At 36.3% G+C, this 22,317-nt stretch overlaps 1 protein-coding gene across 5 annotated transcripts in view; it reads right to left on the bottom strand.

Annotated features, from left to right (window-relative positions):
• Positions 1–22,317, bottom strand: part of LOC128991293 (monocarboxylate transporter 4) — an 86,327-nt gene that overhangs the window by 16,653 nt on the left and 47,357 nt on the right. For 4 of the 5 annotated variants that reach the window (XM_054414064.1, XM_054414063.1, XM_054414066.1 and 1 more), the window contains 3 exons: positions 8,107–8,419; positions 7,400–7,543; positions 2,508–2,713 (listed from right to left, as the gene is read on the bottom strand). In XM_054414064.1, the coding sequence (XP_054270039.1) occupies positions 2,508–2,713; positions 7,400–7,543; positions 8,107–8,419 (663 nt within the window). Of the gene's footprint in view, positions 1–2,507; positions 2,714–7,399; positions 7,544–8,106; positions 8,420–13,173; positions 13,754–22,317 lie in introns of those variants that run through there. The other variant, XM_054414065.1, reaches the window with a different exon arrangement.

The following is a 22,317-nucleotide window of genomic DNA, read 5'->3' as shown; positions in this document are numbered from 1 at the left end:
GTAATGATTATTAATTTGTTATTACAAATTTATGAGCTACAATGAAATAATTTGATGGAACCATAAGAAAGAAAAAGACACAGGAAAATGAATTGCTATTTGAAAAGAGGAAGACAACAGTGATAGAGTAATAGTTTGTGCATAGTAATTTGGTTATGATGTTTAGTGCATTAATGTTTACGGTTAGTGACATGCAGTTATGGACAGAAGTAATGAAGATTAGTTAACAAACTAAATAAAACAAATTGATTCTCTCAGTTCTCATTCCCAGCTGTGTTACAAGTTCTTTTCCACCTCGAGAGGTGATCAGACCCTAGTGTAGTTCAGGCTTATAATTGTTTAATTGCCGATCTACTATGCGTAACAACCGGTACAAACGTTTGTTGGTTTTTGGTTAAATATTATTGGGTTTAGAGTAGCTCAATATTTTAGCCTAATACAAATAGAAAGACTATTCAAATACAAAATAACTAAAGCCGAAAGCATTTTCAGGACATAGATATAGCAACATCGACAATATTTGGTGTTATTTTCATAAGAAATTTTAGTTTGTAAGAGTTTTAAGAACTTTTGAAATATTGTTAGATCGTTAGAAAGAATCAACAATAGCAACAACAGGTTTTACAACATTTTTAACAGTTTATTTATCCTTTCTAAGTTGAAGTTACATCTCACTTAAAATGGTAGAATTTTGTTACTGAGTGATTAAAATGGTACTTTCTGTTGAGTGGACACTTTTGAGTCAAAACCATAAGGATACGGTCAGTAAAACAAGGCCCCCAATCAAACTGAAACTTCTATCGGCGATGTGTACACAGTTTGTTAAGATCATAATAGTATTCACATAATTTTCAACATTGCATACTGCACTGATACTCAAGGGCTTAGCCCAGGAACACAAGAGTAACGATTGCAAAGGGGGAGTAGCAGTAGACTTTTGAGACAAATGGACCAGTACATATGAGCGAGCGGCAGTAGCGACACCTCAACAATGCCGTTGCGGGCAGGAAACAGCCAAACGGATCACCAATCTAATATTAATAAAAAAAAAATACTTTTGTTCTCAATACCGAATGTGGTTCAAATTGTAGACCAAGTTGGATCAAATTAATTAAAAAGGAAGGATTGATAAATTACTCCTAATACACACAATTTTGAAAAGGCACTGTAGGATTTATTCATAAATATTAAGAGTTATCTATTCAGTATTCATACAAAATTATATGTATATTTTTTAATGCAACAGGAATATTTAAAAGTAGGGGTTTTACCCTAAAATTATTGGGGATTGCCATGTTTCTAATGGGATTTGAGTGTTTTGGAACTTTTTGGAAGAATGGAATAGTACCTCACAATACACCCTGTGGAGGGTGAAGTGGGGTAAGTGGAACCAGGTTTTAGCATAGTTCAATTTTGACCTTACATTCCTCAAGTAATATTATACTTGTGATTGTGAAATTTTTTGTACCAAAACTTCAACTAATTAGCTTTTTAAAGACAAAAAAGATCAAAAAGAAAAAAAATTCTTAAAATAAATTTGAGATAGCCTATTGCCTTTTTTTAATCGTTTATCTTGCCAAGATCTTGAAAATGACCACAATATTGCCATGGGCGGTTATCATAACTTTGCCATGAACGTGGTAGATGACCACGATTCTGCAGCAAATCGTAGGCCATTCTTGAATTAGATATGATTCCAAAGTCACAAAGTATCAAGAACAGTATGATGAATTTGAGGAGTTGAGAATCAACCTATTTCCATTTTAAAGGTTCACCCAAGGACTCAATCAAAGAATTCAGTGTGGGTACCATGATTAAATTAAATTTGCATAATCAAAAAGAGCCTTGCACTTAAAATGTTTAATTTAACTCTTTTACTATGTGCTATATTAGGTGTTAAATAGTAATTGAAGGTAAAATAATTGGCAAATAATTATACTGGTAAATTAAGTTTGGCTGAGTGTTTTCCGCTTTCAGAAAAAAATTAAAAAATATTTTACCTAGGCTATAGCTACTGTAGTAAGGAAGGAAAGTTAAATATTGTTCTTCCAAGCAATAAATAATCCATACAGAGCCAAAATATTTTTCCACAATAAAAAGACAGTCGTCCACACAACAGACAAGTACCACAAAAATACAAACACGGTAAGTTATTTTTCAAATCAATAATCTTTAGGAATTCATGAGAGTTGAAGCTTTCAATTTAATATGTTGGTATACAATGTATATATTAAAAAAAAACGGGGGTACTAATTCTATCATAATTCATTTGGTACTTATTTTGGTGCTAAATAAATACAGAAAAAAATGTTGGTGCTAACAATATAAATAAAAAAAATCTCTAACTTTTTGCAAAATAAGCATTCATCTTGCCACAGTTCAGCTAGTACCCGGACTCGAAGCGGCATAAATAATTCGGCTCAAAGCCAAAATGCAAAAAAAAATAATGTTTGCGTTGGAGGGAGTGTGTGGGGTCTAACTACAGCTCGAGACGGAAGAGAACTCACAGCACAGTTGAGAATAAGTCCTGCGAGGATCAGATGAGCGCCCCTCCACTCGTACATCTCCAGCAGAGTGGTAGCAACCGGGGCGAACACAAATGTGCCGAACCCAGAGCCGCACACAGCGAGGCCAGTGGCTAGCGACCGCTTCGTCTCAAAGTAGTACCCGACACACACGACGGCCGGCAGGTAGATCATGCCGAACCCGATACCTGAAACATCAGACACACTGACTTTAAAGTAACTTACACTATTTCTGCAATGTAAGAGTCTCAACATCTAGGGTTTACCAACTTAAGTTTAGTAATATGGAGGAAAATCTTTGGTACATCTATAAACACATTTTTGTTGTTTATTCATAGTTGTTTTCACTTGACCTTGGTACACCAATCTTGCATCATCTCTTTTACTTTTAATTAGACACTTGCTTTAATTTGAAAGCCATAAATATACTACCGAGCAAACTAAAAGTGTCCTCATAACCTTCAAATAATTGTTTGTAAGAAACATTTGCCCTAACTTTTCCCTTACAAAAAATGTTAAAACTGCCAGGGGTTTGGATATACACAAATTAAAAATTAAAATACCCTGGTGTCTAAAGCTGTATTTGGAATTTTTGAAAAGGGATAGAATAAAGTTCAAATAGTTGACCTGAGGAACCTGGAGATCATGACTTAACACATTCCCTGGGCTCCAATATCCTCTAACTAAATGAGTACTCTTAAAAAAATCTAATCAGCCACTTGGTTTTCATTTAAATATTATAAAGGCTGCGTTTTGTGGAGTCAACTTTAATTTTGTTATTTGAATTCAATAACCATTGGAATTTTCATATAGGTGTCCGAATATGCTGACGTAACATTCTAAAACATGCAGTTTTTCAGTGAGGTGCAAGGGTGACTCGGCAGCAGAGTGTGAAAATCTTCAAAATGTATATAATAATGTACTAGTTTACTATCACAAAACGTAAAAAATGTCATACTTAATTTTCATACGTCCAATGTTTAAATGTTCCTAAATCAGACTTCTATCTGTGAAAATAGGTTTTTTTTTAACATCCTTCATAACCAAACTGTCACCATTTGACAGAAGCAATATTCAATAAACGAGTTTCCCTTAGTATTTATTTTTTAAATATTAATGACCTTTAGCAAGAGAGAGACACCTTTCATGAATATTCATAAATAGGACAAGCTGAAAACTGTTAAAGGTGTATTAAATTTTGACAGGACAACCATGAACCACATGTCCCAATTTGATTGGAAAATTATAGCAAGGGACAACAATGGGGAAATATTCCAATGTTGTTTTCATATAAAAAAAACATGATGTACACACCAAAGAGTAAAATCCTTCTTCATTACACATTTTAGTTCAATAGACTAAAAGGTAGGCTGATGAAATTCAGTAGACATTTTAAATGTCAAATCAGAACAGAAGATTAACAATGTAGGTGACATACATTACAAAGTACAGTACTTAAATACCGTTTGAATGATTGAGTAAATTTTCCACTTGTTATCTCATCTTGACCCGTATCAGGTGCACTCAACTACTTTGTAACCTAATAACAGCCGAACAACCCATTTACCTAACTCATATGAGATGAAACATTTATTCCAATTTAAGCTCTGAATAAATATGTAGCTGAAGAAGGTTTTAGGTATGTCCCTAAGAGTGATAACAAACAGTTGATTCACTGAACTAGATTAGAGTAATCGACAAACCAGTTTGTACGTTTTGATGTATATGAGTGAAATATGATTGTTTCCAAGGAGCAAAACGTTCAGCTTTATTGTAGATCTAGTCCAAGTTAAAACAATGAAAAAGGACCCTAAATTTAGAGTCACAGCAACAATTTTATTGTAATTATCTATTGTTGACAAAGAAATTTGGTTAGTGTGGAAGGATTGTGAAGATAAAGTATGACTCTATGACTCATTCGTCTTCCTACTTCCTACTCCAAACGGGGTAGCGGATTTTTATCCCCCTGGAATTTTACCCCCTGGGCAAACGTGACGTCACAAACCAGGGGGTAAAATTCCGGCCGCGAACTTTTGAGTTTCGCGACATCAGCTCGATGGATTAAACGTGGAATTAAACATATATTTTCACGGTTGTGAATTTAATCAGAACACATCAAATTATCAAAACCTAAAATGTGGCCAAAAGTTTATTCGCGGCCGGAATTTTACCCCCGCGGATTTAGAAGTCTAATGAAAGTAGTCAGAGCGTGATTAATTAGATTAGCGATATAAACCGGAATTTTACCCCCTGTCCATATAACTAGCGTTTAGACAACTGAAGATGTACGGGCCGGATTTTTACCCCCGGATTTTTACCCCCGGAATTTTACCCCCGGATTTTTACCCCCGGAATTTTACCCCCTAGTCAGATGCATAAATTAGTGAGAATGATTAATTATCTTCATTCAGTTTTAATTTAATAGTAAACATTTTATTATTAAGTAGCCTCTTAATTTATTTGTAACATTAACAAATTGAACATGTTAATAATTTTAATTTTGAGATTCGAGTATCAGGATTCGATCTTGCTGGACTGTTGGTTAATACGATCAAAATAAAACAGCGAATTCTGTTTACTTAGTTGAGATTACAAAATAAATAAATAAAGATAGGCTACTAAATAATGAACTGTTTACAATTAATTAAAAACAGAAATAAGGAAATCAATCATTCCATTTCTAAAATCGGCCAGGGGGTAAAATTCCGGGGGGTAAAATTCCGGGGGTAAAAATCTGGCCCGTACATCTTCAGTTGTCTAAACGCTAGTTATATGGACAGGGGGTAAAATTCCGGTTTATATCGCTAATCTAATTAATCACGCTCTGACTACTTTCATTAGACTTCTAAATCCGCGGGGGTAAAATTCCGGCCGCGAAGAAACTTTTGGCCACTCAGGTTACTACGTCATAGTGACGTCAGCTTTGCCCAGGGGGTAAAATTCCAGGGGGATAAAATTCCGACGACCCCTCCAAACATCCCTCAGATGTAGGACCATCTACAAAGGGTAGCATTAGACTAATCAGTTGTAGCAAAACAAGTAAAATTGTTACATGGTTGAACCATTGACTATACACGTCAGCTATAAGGGAAAATATGTACACTAAATAACATGTGTAGTAATAAGACCACAAACTCCCCACCCTGTCTGGCTCTTCAGGGTGAAAAAGTTATGTAGAAAACGATAGAACAATAGCTATTTACATTAGAAGTGTAGTAAGAGCGTTTTTACCTCACGCAGGTGAGTGTTGTGCGTAATTCACCTAAGTGATGTAAAAACGCTCTTGCGTAACGTGTAACGTAAAAGATTTTACCTGACCTGACAATATACAGGGGGTTACGTACAACATTTTTCATTATCCATTTCACTCATCTTCTAACAGCAACGTTCTTTTACAAACAAAAGCTAGGTTAGGAAAATACTTTAAAGCATAACAATAACATTCAAGCACACAGCTGACTTCTAGCGGTAAACGTCGTTGGCTCCATAGAGGTATATTTTTTAAGTTAAGCACTCAATGTTATTTAAATGGGTTTCATTACCTCACCGAGTGAAATTTTTCAACTTTACATAACTTGTGAAGTAAAGAAGTTGTCACGCTTGGGATAGGAAAGTTTAACATGGCGGGTTATGTAAAATATTTTTTGACACCTCAAGCATTGAAATCAACTCAAGTCTTATGGAGGAGGATTAACTCAATTCTTACGGAGGAGATATACAAATGGTTTTTTTTGTTGCACTCACCCTGTCAAGGGCTGTACTAGTTGGTGCTCATAAGTACCCATCAGGTAGCGACTTAAGTGGCTGCTTATCTCATTCCCAGAATCAATACATCAGGCATCATACTGTAGTATTGTATATTTTGACTTTAGAGTTGAAGACATCCCATTCCCATGTTGTGGTCCAAGTTGTGGCCATTCAAAATAAACGGTATCAGAAATCTGACGCATACTTTCTCCCACTAGCTTGTCAACAACCTTTATAATATTTTATCGAGAAAATCACAAAAGTTGCAATAACATTTGAACCGTATTGTTTACAGCAATGGTGGGTTGCACTATGTTGTTTAGAATTATAAGAACCATAACATACTAAATTTAATTAAAACCAGAATTTTTTTAATCCGAATTTCCATAATTTTATAGGGTTTTTTTTATAGGAAATTAATATTTAAGTTACCATAACTTTTGAACCCTAATTTTTACAGCAATGGGAGTTATATGATTTTGTTCAGAATTTTCTAGGCTATAACATACTAAATTTTTATCGAAATCGTTTGGGCCATTTTTAAGAAAATTTTATATTTCTGTTATTTTATGGGTTTTCATGGGAAAATCACCATTAGAAATGAAAAAAAAAAAAAAAAAAAAAAACGCCAGAAGATAATATGGATTAGTACCTACATACCAAATTTTATCGAAATCGGACCACAGGTGTAGTCCCTAGCTCTGTACATATTCAGACATACACGCAAACACACACATAAATCATTTCAAAAACCACTTTTTTTGTCCAGGGGGACCCAAAACGGATGTATCCATTCAAAACTCAAACTCGAAAATTTTGATGAAAACAATACTTTCTCCATATTACACTATGGTATAGGGGGAGAAAGTAAAAAGTGGTAATTGTTGAATTGAGCGACCGTCAAGAATGTGCTGCTATTAACCATTGATTTCTATGGTATTGTTAGCTGGATAGCTTGATAAAGTGCTTGTCTAGTAACCATTAGGTCGCAGGTTCAATTCTGAGAAGATTTTGTATATTTTGATGTTTCGATGCTGGACCAAGCTGTCCTTCATCGTTGGAGCTTTTGATAAATGGCCCTGAATAAACATAATCCACTGAATAATCTACTGAATGGTATGTTTTACCTCCCATGAAGCCATATGTGAGCATCAGAGTGTTGACGTTGGGAGAGTACGTGCTGAGTACGAAGGCTGCACACCCGATGAGACTGCCAGTGACACACACCGCACGACAGCCGTACTTGTTGGTCAGAGCGCTCACTATTGGACCTGCAAACAAAATTAAATGTCATCACTTACATCTTCATAAGGTATCAATTTTTAAGACTATGTCAGTGACAAATAAACAGTTCTGTAAATTAAGATCGTCATCAAATTCCAAATAAGTTCAAATCTGAAACCAACTCCATGTTCTTGAATGAATTCACTACTATTCAACAACATTGTAGCCAAAAAGGATGTGAGGGAAAATCGAGGCTCCTGGCCTCGAAGTTAGAACCGTATTACGTGTAAGTTTTTGTAAGTAAGAGGTCAATCCCTATTGAAATGCGTAGTCAGTTTGCAAATGTGTTTGCAGAAAGGACTTTGGATGTGAAGAACACTGTACAGGTCTCAGATTTTAACTTGCTCCCTTGCATACCAGGAGCTTGAGGATACTTTACTATTTTACAGAAAGCCATCACACCAATGCTAAGACTTAAATAAGCTATCACTTGTAACTAACTCTTGAGCATTTATGAGTGGGTAGAGTTAAGAGAAATTTGAAATTTTTATAAATGGAAAATTAGGCTCTATTTAGATGGCCACTCAATGTAGTTTAGACATCAACTCACCAACACTGAGATACATCCCCGAGAGGAGTGACCCGGCCCACGCTGTCTTGCCCTTGCCCTCGCCAAAGTCCTTGACGTACTCTCCGAGGAAGACGCCGAACGTGTACGCAATGCCGTCCACTATCATGTTGCACATGAAGCTTGCGAACACTATGACCCAGCCATAGCCTCCGTCTGGTGGTGGCGGGATGTCGTGGAACTCGCAGTACGACAAGTTGTCCTCGTCCTGAGGGGGCGACATGTCTCCTTCTCCCCCCTCCGTCAGCCGCGCCGTCTCCTCGTTCCTCTCCCCACATGAGCACTCGCTCTCCGTCTGCAACAAACAAGATTAGATTTTAGATTTTGACAAAATTACTTCGCCGACATACCAATGTGAGTATTTTAAGGCAACAATGAGTTTTGAATGAATAAGATATGTTACAGCTTCTACTGATTAAGATCAGGTGATTCTTAAAGTCAGGCCCTATCAATCTTGAACAGCTGATCCTAGTTTCAAACTACCAAAATCATATGATTTTTCCAGCAAAAGAAATTATCAAACCTTTAAAAAACCTTTAACCTTTAAGTAAAGCATGGTGCAGATGAAGAGGTTCCAAATCTGATAAGTAAAGAGGTTCAACAAAGTTGAAAGTATTTCTTTGATTTTCATTCCATGAAGTCAATCCAGGGTGAAGTCAGTAGCTTATTAATGGTTCAAAAGTGCAGTAACGGTTTTGATCATTGGACTTTTAGCTTTATATGGATGAAACTAGACAATAAATTCCCATCTGAAAGTTATAGCCAATTTCAGAATTTAAAAAATTAATGATGATGAAATTGTGCGTTGATGTAAATTACTGTATTTAACCTAGCCAAACTGGAAGCACGTCTTAATGTAGGATATAGCATATCTTATGTTTCATAAACTATCAGAGTAACAAAAACGGAGAAAATAGAATTTCAGACTGCGGAACAATATGTAAGTGGGTCATTCAATTGTGTTCTTTTTGGGTGAAGATTTGCTAATAGCTAGTCCACATCGATGATACGTCTATTTAGTATCCAAAATTGTATTGTCTTGACTAAAGAAACCGCTAATCTTCACCAGAACTTGACAAGATAACGTGACGGGCCCAAGTATGCTGTTATTGGAGATTGCAGACAAATGGGTTAGTAAAGGAGCTCAAGCCCTTTCACTGGACCAGAGCGTCCAGAGCAGACAATTATTAATGTCTGGATGGACCAAGAACGATGTAAACACAGTCTATCTCTTAGATGCGAAAAATTGAAGAGTTCAAAGAGGATGCATTCAGAATGCTTGAGATTGTACTAACAGCTAATGAGTATTCTGTTTACACTTTGCAGTATTAGTGGCGCACACAGGGCCTAGCGAGAGGTTATTTAAACAGGTACTGCAGTACAGAGATGAAATTACACAATGTCAAAATTAGAGTATGTTTCAAATTGAAATATCAATAGCACATGGACCTAGCCAATGAGTGTCACAGCTTTCCCCATTGACTATTGAGGTTTTGTGGGTCTGCATAAGTGAGGCAGAAATCCAATTTAAGTCACCGATTGCACTGATGTTGGCAATCAACCCTTTTGATCTAAACAAATAAAAATATTTACAATAGGCACATTTGAATTATCTATATATATAAAATCCAATGTATGTTTGTTTGTATGTTTGTCCTTTATGGACTCCAAAACCGCTCGACAGATTGTAATGAAACTTTCAGGCATTATTAAGCATTATTCAAGGATGGTTTGTGTGAAGTTTGGTGCAGATCCGTCAAAAGGGCTCCGCCCCAGTGGCTCTGGAGTTTCCCATGTTAACCTTATGAGTACTCATATTTAAATGGAATTAAAGAATCTTAACAGCTGGTTCAACTAAACTATCTGATTCTGTGATGTTCAATAGCATTAAAAAGTTAATAGGTTTACCAACAGGGTGCAGCACTATATTTTTTAAATTATGAGAACAGCTAATTTGCAACCAAAAGGTGAGTGAGCGTAGCGAACGAACTTCAACCTGGAGGCGAGTTAGCGTAGCGAACGAGCTAACCCGAAGGCAAGTGAGCGCAGCGAACGAGCTCCAACCTAAAGGTGAGTGAGCGTAGCGAACGAACTTCAACCAGGACATTATTGAGCCATGCGAACGAGCTCATCTTGAAAATGAACGAGCTCATCTTGAAAATGAACGAGCATGTGACATAAAACCACAATAGGACAGGACGACGTCTGTCGGGCCAGCTAGTTTTAAATAAAACTCATTCTCAAGCTAACATTCTCCAAATGTAAGTTTAAATACTCCCACCGCAGCAAATCTGCAGACTAAGCGAATTTCCATTTGCCTTATTGGTTTTTCACTTTTAACATAAGGTTTAACGAGTACCTAGGTGTGCTGCAACACCTAGTGGAAGAGTAGTGGAAGAGTGGTAAAGTGTGTTTTTAGTAAATTTTAATAGCTTAATGCAAAATAAATACATTTTCGAAGTTTGATCAAAATATTTTCATAAACAAGCAAACTACAACAGTTTACTGATTCTCCATAAGAATAACATGGTCATTTTATATTAATTTTTTTTCTCTCTGTAATCAACATAAAAAAGAAACTTTGATATACTAAATTATATGCTTTTTTATCTTTACAGGTTTAGAGAGAAATTGCAAAATTTAATGTTTTGAGGGTCAAAAATGAGAAAATCTAATTTTTACCCCATAAAACCCAATTTCCATGGTCCGATCATGCTGGTTCCCGAACTCGTTCGAATAAACCTAGGTTCAAACGTTTGTCCCAGATTTAATAGGAGGATCCAGGTGATACCATGAGACCTACGGTAATAGCTTATTCCCTATAAGGGAAATTCGCTAAAAGACCCTTAACATTATTTTTAGCTGTTATTTATTGTAGGAGGGAATAGGTCTAGAGGTAGAGCACGGAGCCCTGAGTCCAATCTCGCAAATAGATAATGTCTTTTAGCAATGTAATGTCGCGACTCTATGCCTATGCCTGCTTTGAGTCTAGGATTCTAGAACGTGAAGTTGTGAACAAATGTTATTTACCCTGCTTGACACCAAGTAAGGCTTTTGTGAATGCGAATCAAATTCTTCCCCATGAGCGGCCACTAAAGGTCGCGGAATCTTCCATCGCCGGGCCGGGTGAAAGTTTTGGCGGGTGATGCCGACGTCGTCCCGCTAATTCCAGCCGATCAGCTGATCGGGGCGCTAGGCTATGCATATCAAGCGTGTTCCATTTATTCATCGAAACTCGCTCGTAATTTCTCAAAATTCAATATCTCGTCAGAATATACTCACTAACAACTTTCATTTTAACGACGAGATCGCGTTGGAAAAGTTAATTGTAACATGCTTATCCAGTGTTTAAAATGTCCAGTGTATGGACGTTTTACGATCTCAAGGTTGTATTGCATCATAAGGTACAAGCACAAAAACTTTCGATGGACAGCTTGTCTATTTTAAATAAAAATTCAAATGTACATTTAGATTTTGCCGCAAACCATGATTTTCTATGGTAAATCTAGATTTGTATAACATTTTAAAATACGTTTGAAAGTCTTAGTTTAGATAAGCCTTAGTTATCCTAGTTAGCCTTAGTTTAGTTAGCCTTAGTTTATCCGTAGGACATACATGGGAAAATTTGTTAGAAGTCCAGTTAAATTCAAATGTCTTATAGCGGAAATTGTTCAAAACAACATTTAATATACGTTCTTTCGATACCACTACCACTTAAGGTAACCTACAAAAATATTCAATAGTCAATATTGTTCTTATAAGTAAACAAGTAGTATGCGTATACAATAATATTGAAATCAAATTTACTAAGTTTAGTTGCAATCGTTAAAATCATGAATGTGTTTGTGAAACTAAGCAAAGACGAAAGATCAACACAAAGTGAAAGCAATGCATCTTTAGCCTATACGCATTATCACTATTGCGACCTTTAAATTACATTTATCACTAAACACTGTCTAAATTCCAACAGGGTTTCCACAACTTCCTGATGTCTATAAAAAACCAGCAACTCTACAGTTTCCCCTTAAAAGGTAATGTGGCTAAATATTAAGTCATGACACGAACTCGTGTCATACTGTCATTCGTAACAAAATCATTTCCACTTATACCCGTTGACTGAAATGAAAATAGGTAAAAGTTTGGTCCCCATTTTTTGTAAGGTTCTCCTCCCTAACTTAATACGCTTAAAGTCTGATTTTAAATTCCAAAAACATAAACCTTTATAGCAACCCAGGCATCTTGTTTTTATAACACATATTTCACAGTGAGTGGCAGAGTGGTACAGGTTTTGCTCAATTTAAAATGTTTTATGTTTTATGTTAAAACTAGCACAATCTTTTTATTCGGGAGGTTAAAACAAGCAAAAATTCAATACAACATTGTGTCCTATACCGAACCGTTTAGCGTCTGTCTCTCTGTATGTGTTATGTTTTGCAAAAAACTTTCATATAGGCCTATCCAGTTTGAGCTACACCGTTGAAATGCTGCAGCAATGTTTATCTTTTTGACCACAGCCTTTGTGCAAAATACGAATAAAAACTTTTGAACCGTTTCAAAATGGTTTAAACAATATTTAATGTCAAATTCCACAAAAACCAACCGTTGAGTTTGCAACAAATTATAGGATACATAAGATTTGTAAATATTACGCAGATTCCAACGACATCATATTAAAGCTTAGTTAACTTTAGTGTGGTTAAATAATAACTGATAAATTAATGTTTCTCTTGTCATGGCTACAGTTTTCTCCATTTAAACAATGTTGAATCGTTAAAACTAGTTTTTGTTTAAATGGAGAAAACTGTAGTATGTATAGCAAGAAAAAAAAATAATTTCTCAGTTATATTTGACCAATTTAAGCTTATAGAAGAGAAAAACACTGACAGGCAGACGCTAAACGGTTGGAGATAGGACGCATTGTTATTGCATTTTTGTTTGTTTTTACCTCCCGAACAATCTTGTAAGGTTTGTCCTAGTAGAAGCTGGACACACTGTATGGTTGTTAGTTGTTAGAGTACCAATTCACCTTCTAACAACGTTGTTACGTACCCGGACAGGTTTGAACGAGACGACAGGATAGCTGATTCTGCGGGCTGGTAAAGAATGTCGTCGCATTGTAGCTATAACTGTGGACCTAATTACTAGGGATGATCATCAGGGGACGTCATGGGGAGGCACTGACAACACTAGAACAGCCCCAGAGTTCTCTACACTCTGAAACTTTACGATTACGTCGCGTGGAGATTCGCCTGTGGCACTTACTACAGTGAGGGTAGATTCCACAACTCATTTGGCACTAAAAGGTGAGAGTTCCACAAAAAACCACATTGACTCTTAGAAGAGAGAGAGTTAGGAGCGTCAGTATTGCACAGAAAGGATACTCCCAGAAGAAGGTACTACAAGGAAAGGGTTCTACCAACAAACACTAACTGAAGGGAATACATTCTTCTCACTAACACTGAAGAGAGGATGAGTATCTAGATGGTAGCACTAACTCAGATTTCATTTCTTAACGCACTATTTCACTGGGTGTAGGGAGGTAGATCCACCTGACAACACTTCCGATCCACATTGCACTAACTAAACATTGGTCCTTCTACCCACTGACACTAAAGGACCGCGGTGCTGCAGCAGTGTCGACACTAACCACAGCCACTGCCAGGGCCGTAGTGCGGAGTGTGGCAGTGGTCGTATATCAAGGTCAGCACCCGTCACCCGAGGCATCATCATCATCAGGAGGCGCGGTCGCAATCATCGCATTGTTGTAGATTCAGTTCCTCCAACTGCAGAGAGAGGAGGGGGGGGGAGAGGTCGAATCAAAATTGATAACGGACTGTGATTGAAATGTGAAAGTGAGGAACGTTGGGTGGGTTCAAAAACTACGAATCGAGATACTACAGTGTGGATACCCAGAAACTACAAACTTATTGCTACCAAGTTTGTTCTACGGCGTGCAGACCTTCTTTGACTAATAACAGAAAGAGACATGGTTGTAGCCAATTTAAAAATGGAAATTAAAGTGAGTTGAGTATGCTGTCAATTACTGATTGTTTCGAACAAGCAAACTATTGTTAAAACCGAGATTGACCGGAAAACCCAACTGAACGTAAACTTTAGCATTTTCCTCATATCTAGCACAATCTTATAATCAAATGAAGAAATAGTTATTTGTGCAACTAGTGAGAAAAGTGAGCAATTGACTCACTCGAGTGAGGCAATTGTACTTTGAACTCGAGTTGCACATTATACTTTTCCTACAGTTACCATAAAACAAATAAATTTGTGAAGAAACATAACCTATTTTTACACAGAAGTGAACGTTTAATATAACATTTAATGTGAAGTGACAAATACAACAGTACAACAGCTGACCAGCTGATTTACAGCCAGTGCTGCCAACGTACTTCGCGCGCATACGACGTTGCCTGCATGTTACGCGCTCACTATTTCGTGCCTTCACGTTGCATATCTGGAGTGAGACAAAGTAATTAGAGTGAGACAATGTTAACATTGTCTCACTGATGAGCGAATTGGCCACTTTGCTTTCTCAAATCAGTGAGAGAACATGTACATTGTTAGGTAACTGTAGGAAAATATAATTTTTAATGGAGTTAATTCAATTCAACAAAACTACCCAAAGTCGATCCATGATTATTGGCATATTTTTAAACGATCATTCAAAACAAAATCTTGGTGTTGTACAAACTTATCAAACAATTTTATCACAACCATTTTTAGTGAACAAAATGTAGGTAAAATCCCAATATCTAGGTCGGCTGGAACACCTGATATAGATGAAATAATAACTTTAGTGTTAAAAAGCAATTGTAAACCATCGACGTGGTAATCCCGCAGATTTAATATACGCCCGAACATTCTCTAACTCGTGCTGGTAAAACCGCCAATATGTACCAAGGTTCATGGCAAATATTTCCAAACAAGGATACGCCAAAGATTCGCACCTTACAGGGAACATTAAAGTACAGTAAAGTGTATGTTACAATTGAAAATAACAGTCGCCCGGTACCAATGGCGCTGTGTCCCAGCTTTAGTGTACCATTAAATGCATTTTATGGCGACCAATGTCACAACTGTGATGGGAATTTATTGGTGTTTACAAGCTGCCTACTTTGTTAAATAGTTCCACTAACATGATAGAAAATAATTGTAAAAAGTGTGCTAAGTGCTTTGACATTGAACTTCTAAGACTTGATACAATCACAAAAATGTGTTCATGATACGTTTCATAAAATAAAATGTTGTGTTGAATAATGCCACAATTGTCCTAATTTTAAAGACATCCTATTTCTGTCAAGAACATAAACTTAAGAATTTCTGAGAAACCAGACAATATTTCAAACTAACTTTAAGTTACTTTCCGTCTCCAAACTGTTGGAAATTACAAAAAAAAATTAAACCTAGTTGAAAACACTTTTTAAATTTAATTTTAAGCATTGTTTTTAAGCTAGATGTAGGATTTAATGAAGTTTTCTTAACTCAATGCGCATACAAAAGTGTTCAAATAGTAGCAAAACATTCAAATCAAATATAGTGCAATAAGCTTCTTAAAGAGCTGTCAAAATGTGAGTATCTCTGTTAATTTCGATGTTTGGTGTGACATAAAAGGTGTTATAATTTGCAGCAAGTGCCATTTAAGTTTAGCTCTGTTCAACAGTCGGTGTTTACGAAGGTCTATAACTACGTCTATTTTCATTCAAAATATTGCTTCATCAATAACAACATGGGAGAGGGATGTCTAGTTCATAGTCAGACATGAGACATCGCTAGTTCCCAAACTCGCGAATTAGCAAAAGTGGTCATTCTTGACTATGGATATTTGAGTACCCTACAACATAGTAGCTTCGTAACAAGAATGTTCCTAGTTGACAAGTTTGCTGGACCAGCCAATTGAGCCAATGAGATGATGAAATGCTAACTACTTGTGACTTTTCTGGTCTGACAACACCACACACGTCACATAGCTCACTGCAGATAAATGACGACTGTCCAGTGTTTCGTACTGAGGCTAGTAATTAACCAATTGGCGGATCTCGGAGGAAAACAGCGATAAATATAACAGGCCTGATTGAGATAACGATAAAACAAAGTGACATTAGTTTAAAAATTGGCCTATATAGACATCCAATCTTTTATCTTTTATATTATTAATAACATGGAAGATTAGTAAAGGAATATAGCGGTTTTTTTCATAAATCAGATAACATTGAACATTTGCTTTGCTTGCTTCATTGTGTAATTGGCTGCTTTATTCAATAAAACAGCGATTTGTGTAATGTTTAGTCAAACATTTATTTCAAATCATCCAGTATTTTTTAAACTCATCTTTTAAAGATGTCAAGTCTGTTTCATTAGGCCGTTAGATTACGCGATGCACTCTGCAAGCTAACTTTGCTAAATGAGCGTTCAAACATTTTTGGATTTATATTTGCTCAAGCCAGCTAAATAAATTTAAAGTCTATAAAAAAATCTAAAATGTAGGGTAGCCTATTTTATATTTTAGTATCCCATTACATAGTCTCACATCTTAGATTAGCACTGGTTTTACATTTAATTTATTTTAACTGCCAGTCACACAGCTTGGAGATAACTATGCAGTAAAATTTAGTACTTATCGTCCCAAGATAATAAAAAATCACAGACTCCATCCAACAGTTGTTATACACAAATTGACCTAGAGTGCTGACAAGAGCAAGCTACCATTACACCATTGCAAGCTAACGTAATATAATTACCATTGCAATAACTCGTTTCCCCTGCAAGTAGTTAAACGCAGGCTGTGCACACTTGTGTAGAGCGGGCGAGAGCGATGAAATGTAGTCGCTTTAGCAATGGAACATTTAACTTGTAACACTATATAGCGTCATAAACAATGTCTACAATCTTTTACATTTGTTTGAAAATTTTGGAACTAATACAGAGAGCATCATATAATCTAAAACGTGGAGTGTATATAAAACTTAAACTACACACAACGAAAACATTTATTTCTGTTATTCGGTTAGTTGAGGTAAAAGGTTGTACACCAAGGAAGTACAGCTGCATTTTCATATTGCATTGAGAGTAACAGTTAGCTGAGACAAACGTTTCAATATTTATTAATAATGGGAGTTCAGTATTTTCAATTAACTTAAAGGACTAAATAGTTAAATTCAGCGAATGGTCGTTATTAAGTGCATGGTAAAGATTATCAATCATGATTATAAATAAAAGTCAAGACAGAATGTCAAAGTGCAATGACCACCTCCTCTGACACGACGTAAGATGTAACGAGTGACATGACAGTGTAAATGTCACAGTGTAAATTGATTTTGGATACTGAAGAAGACATCCTTTCTTATTGAAAAAAGACGTATGTGAATGAGCCATTCACATAGCATTTAAAGTAGAGTATACCATCATAGACTACAACACAAGTAGACTCCTCATACCAATTGTAAACTTTGAAGCTCTTTCCCATCTAGTTCAAGTTGGTGACACTGATCGCTTTGGTCGACGAAATTTTGTATCTATTATTTTAGGGTTAATTTCATGATTTATGCTTTACTGTTTGGTTATATAACTACGGGACGAGTTATTGTTTATGATTATATCGTTTTATTTGGCTAAACGGGGTTTTGAATGATGAAATAACATGAAAAAATTGTAAACAAAACACGATCCCTACAGTGCACCGGACAGAACTAAATATAAAATTATTTTCAGCTAATCCCTAAGGATTACAAATCTACTAAGGGAGTATGTTTTATCTATGGTACCGGTACTTTAGTCTTGCAGCATAGTGTTACGAACCACTACAATTAGGTGATACAAACTAAAATTAATTTTCCTTCCAGAATTTATTGTTAAATAACACATGCACAGTCTGTTAATTGTCCTTTCCATATGGCTTGGTTGAAAAAAGTCGGCGTAATCGACAGAAATCGGCCGTTTGCATCAGCACACTCTGTCGATAACTCAATTCAACCAAGTTTATTTTCATTCTTCTACTGTACTACATTCACTACTTCTTTAACGTGGGAATGGGATGGAATGTCCAGCTGTATACACAGACTGTGTGTGTACTGTGCGTGATAGTGTCTCGAGATTCGGTCGTAAGTCAGTTTTACAAAGGGGCATTCATCGAACTAATAAACACAGGACAGTGACTCGTACAGTATGCGGGTTGTCACAGGGTCAACAACACAACTACACACAACAGAACCTAGAACCTCGGTAACAAAACCCGCGATAGCAACAATAGAGAGTTGATCATCACCAACCTATTGACACTACTACTGCAAAAACTGCAACATATGTATATGGGACTTCGTGTAGAACTGGTTTATTTTTAATTAAATTTTGTGTTACAATCCTAGTCTTGGCACTAGCGGTAGAGTAGGTTTATTAACCTAACAACAACATAAGAACATGATCGATCAAGCGTTGGATCAATATGGCAATCTGTGTATTTAAAGGCAATAACATTAGTGGGCGCTTTGGGAACATGTATTGGCACCGGTGCAGCCCGTGAGTTTGTCTAGAAGACGACTTTGGGTCGCCGGATTTCTACCCCCGGATATTTACCCCCATGAAAAAACGCCTACGTCATTTTGACGTCACGAGGGGCGGGGCTTATACACGTTTGAGAAACAGCCCGCGACTGGAAATCTACCCCCGGCCATCTACCCCCAGACATCTACCCCCGGACATCTACCCCCGGACATCTACCCCCGGAAATCTACCCCCAGAAATCTACCCCCCGTGGTCAGCTCTGCCGTGTATCGGCCAATATCCATTATGTTGTATAATTGATTTTATAAATTGCTTTACCTTCTTATATCCAGTAGTAAACATGCGATATGTCGATGTCTGTTTTAACATTATCCATATTTATAATCCAATAAGTTGTAACAGTCCTTTTCAACCCCCCATTGTTACTTTCACATACAGTAATAGCTAACGGCGCATGCTAAGCACGGATTGAAAGTGTTTATCACAAAAGATTGACCAATACGATTTTAATACTATTTAAAGGTTCTTCAAAAAGAAGAGAAACCGGTTAATTATAACTCTTATGACGTACGGTATGGGAATTATTTTATTCATTGAATGATCAACCATATTTTGTAACTAACGCAATAGTCATTATTGCTTTTACACTTATTACTCATCAAAAAAGCTAAAGAGCTAAATGCTCAAAATTTGTATTACTTCAATCTATTTATCGCAGTTATATGAATTATCATAAGCCTTGAAAGTAACCGTCAATGTCGACGGGTTTCACCTAATTCTGTTCTGTATATTACATTAAATTCCTCATTTTAACATTTTACTGGCAGGAAACCTGCATATTCACTTCCTATATGGTATTCTTATGAATGAATCTTTTGAACACTTATTTATGGAAATAAGTTGACAAGTTTTGTTTTAAGGCAGGATTTTCCAATAAGACTTTATAGATTCCCTGAATATACGAATGTGCTGCAATGGGGATATTTAGGCGTATATATGTATTAAAAGATAAGATATAAAAGATTTATTAGGCTATGCTTAAAAAATTGAATGTGGCCATTATTTTGAATGTGAATAATTGTCTTATTTCAGGTCTTTAAGAGAAAATACTTTAAAATCCTTTCTTAGTACGCATCTAAAATCTTAGAAACTAAATTTTTTACTTCTAGGTGATATGAAAAATTTGCCATTATACACCTAACTTTTATTGATGAAAAATTACAAATATAAAAAATATATTTATAATACAAAATATAATTATAATACAAAATAATACAAAATACAAAAATTAAATTTGAATATTTTTTTTTATTTTAAGTCTTAAAGAGAAAATACTTTAAAATCCTTTCTTAGTACGCATCTAAAATCTTAGAAACTATTTTTTTTACTACTAGGTGATATGGAAAATTTGCCATTATACGCCTGACTTTTATTGATGAAAACTTTTGATCCTCTTTCTCAATTAAACAGTTTACAAATGAGTTTTAGTTTACTAAACAATTATTACTACTAGGCCTACATTGAATAAACCGGAAGTTCACCACAGTTTATTCACTTTATCCTTTAAGAAATGTGTGTAAAAACAATGGTTCAGTACGATGTAACTTGACCATGTGAAAAGTGCGCAATATTATATTATTTTCATAGCTTTTTCATCTCCTGTTTACAGTTGCAGACGATCTATTCATGTTTTCACAACCTGACTTAAAAATTGATCTGATGAGTACTACTCACATTTCACTTTTAAACTGTTACTGTATAGTGTTTGTAAAAGTTGGTCAACCATTGGAAGCACCTTCTATAGTTCGGCCGCTTAGAAAACGACCTGCGCGCTAATGCTAAACCAATGCTGGAGGAGGTCGTTTTCTAAGCGGCCGACCTATAGGAATAAATCAAAGGCTTAGGGGTCAACCTTTTGAAGCCATAATCGAAATATCCTTTTAATTACCATTTTGTGCTGCGCTAGATCTTAAGCTTTTAAAAGACACCTCAATCGTAAAAATCTGTGAAGTAGGTCGGGTTGAAAAGTACTGTTACAACTTATTGAATTATAAATATGGATAATGTTAAAACAGACATCGACATATCGCATGTTTACTACTGGATATAAGAAGGTAAAGCAATTTATAAAATCAATTATACAACATAATGAATATTGGCCGATACACGGCAGAGCTGACCACGGGGGGTAGATTTCCGGGGGTAAATTTCCGGGGGCAGATGTCCGGGGGTAAATGTCCGGGGGTAGATGTCCGGGGGTAGATGTCTGGGGGTAGATGTCCGGGGGTAGATGTCTGGGGGTAGATGTCCGGGGGTAGATTTCCAGTCGCGGGCTGTTTCTCGAACGTGTATAAGCCCCGCCCCTCGTGACGTCAAAATGACGTAGGCGTTTTTTCATGGGGGTAAATATCCGGGGGTAGAAATCCGCTACCCCACGACTTTTTCCTCTTTCTTCCTCCACCGGGGCAAGATTCATGCACCGGGGAAATAGTACGGTGCGTAATACACCAGCGGCCCCTGATTGGTCAGTTTCTTGGATAACGTCTGCAGCTATGGAAAGATGGCGGATACATCGAATAAATGTCCAATTGTTTATCAATTGTATGAAATATGTTACGTAATAATTGATATATGATTTAAATTTATTCTGTGGTTGTAGGTTTGTTCGGTTTAAGTATTATAAAGTAAATAGTAGGTCGATGTGTAAATTACAATCACATGAGCACGGTAAACCTGGGACTAACCGTTCTGGGATCCCGAGACTCTTGTCCAGGGGCGGTACCCGTGAGTAGGTCAATCATCAGCACCGATGCACCAATAAATGATCCCAGAACGCGTCCAATATGTCTACAACCGAAACATATAAACCTATCCATGGTAGAAAGAAAATACCAATGCTTCTATCGACATAAAACACAAAAGCTATAGTAGACGAGACAGAACACTTTACCACAAAAACACAAGTTAAAATGTTACCATATTTTCGTGTAATTAAGGCTTAAAACACAAAGTTTGACGCGAAATTTGTTTAGCAAAGAGATGAGTTTCGTCAACAATCTACTGCCCAGCCCAACAAGAGTGGGTAGTGTCCACTGTTGCTGTACTATGCAGCACACAAGTAGCTATGCCAAGTGGCGACCGCCCAACCTCGCCAGTCAACACCACCATCAACACTGTCAATATTTTCATTACATCTACGATATCCTTATATATAATTCTGTAAGAAAAAATTTTTACCAGAAAATTGTGGATGTCTGGTAAGTCGCAGAAAAGTGGGAGGGGTCTTAAATTAAAGGTCTTCACCCCAGGGACTCGGAAAAAATAGCAGAATTCCCATAAAGTTACCAGAAAACTAGATATAACGTAAAATATCCACCATAAGAAATGCATGGGGACTGAAAAACGTCTGCATTCTATCAGCTGTTACTTATTTATTTGCAATGTTTACATTTATTCCGAAAGTCAATGTTGGTAAATAATGTTTAAAAATTAATTGTGTTTGATTTTTTTGTTTTCCGTTTTGATAATGAGCGAAGTCACTGGACAGGGTAGGGGAAGACCTGCAAGACGTGGAAGAGTGTCCAGGATTTCAACAGTCTTAAGAAATGCAACAGAGAACGTCATGTAGGGCCTAACTGTGAAAGTAATCCAGACGCTATTTTACAACCTGTCTTTAGAAGA

Source organism: Macrosteles quadrilineatus, unplaced genomic scaffold, assembly GCF_028750875.1.
Source record: "Macrosteles quadrilineatus isolate MER2022 unplaced genomic scaffold, UCM_ALF_1.0 Scaffold_4__1_contigs__length_99947679, whole genome shotgun sequence".
Classification (NCBI taxonomy): Eukaryota; Metazoa; Arthropoda; class Insecta; order Hemiptera; family Cicadellidae; genus Macrosteles; species Macrosteles quadrilineatus.
This window is presented reverse-complemented; position numbering and strand designations above follow the sequence as displayed.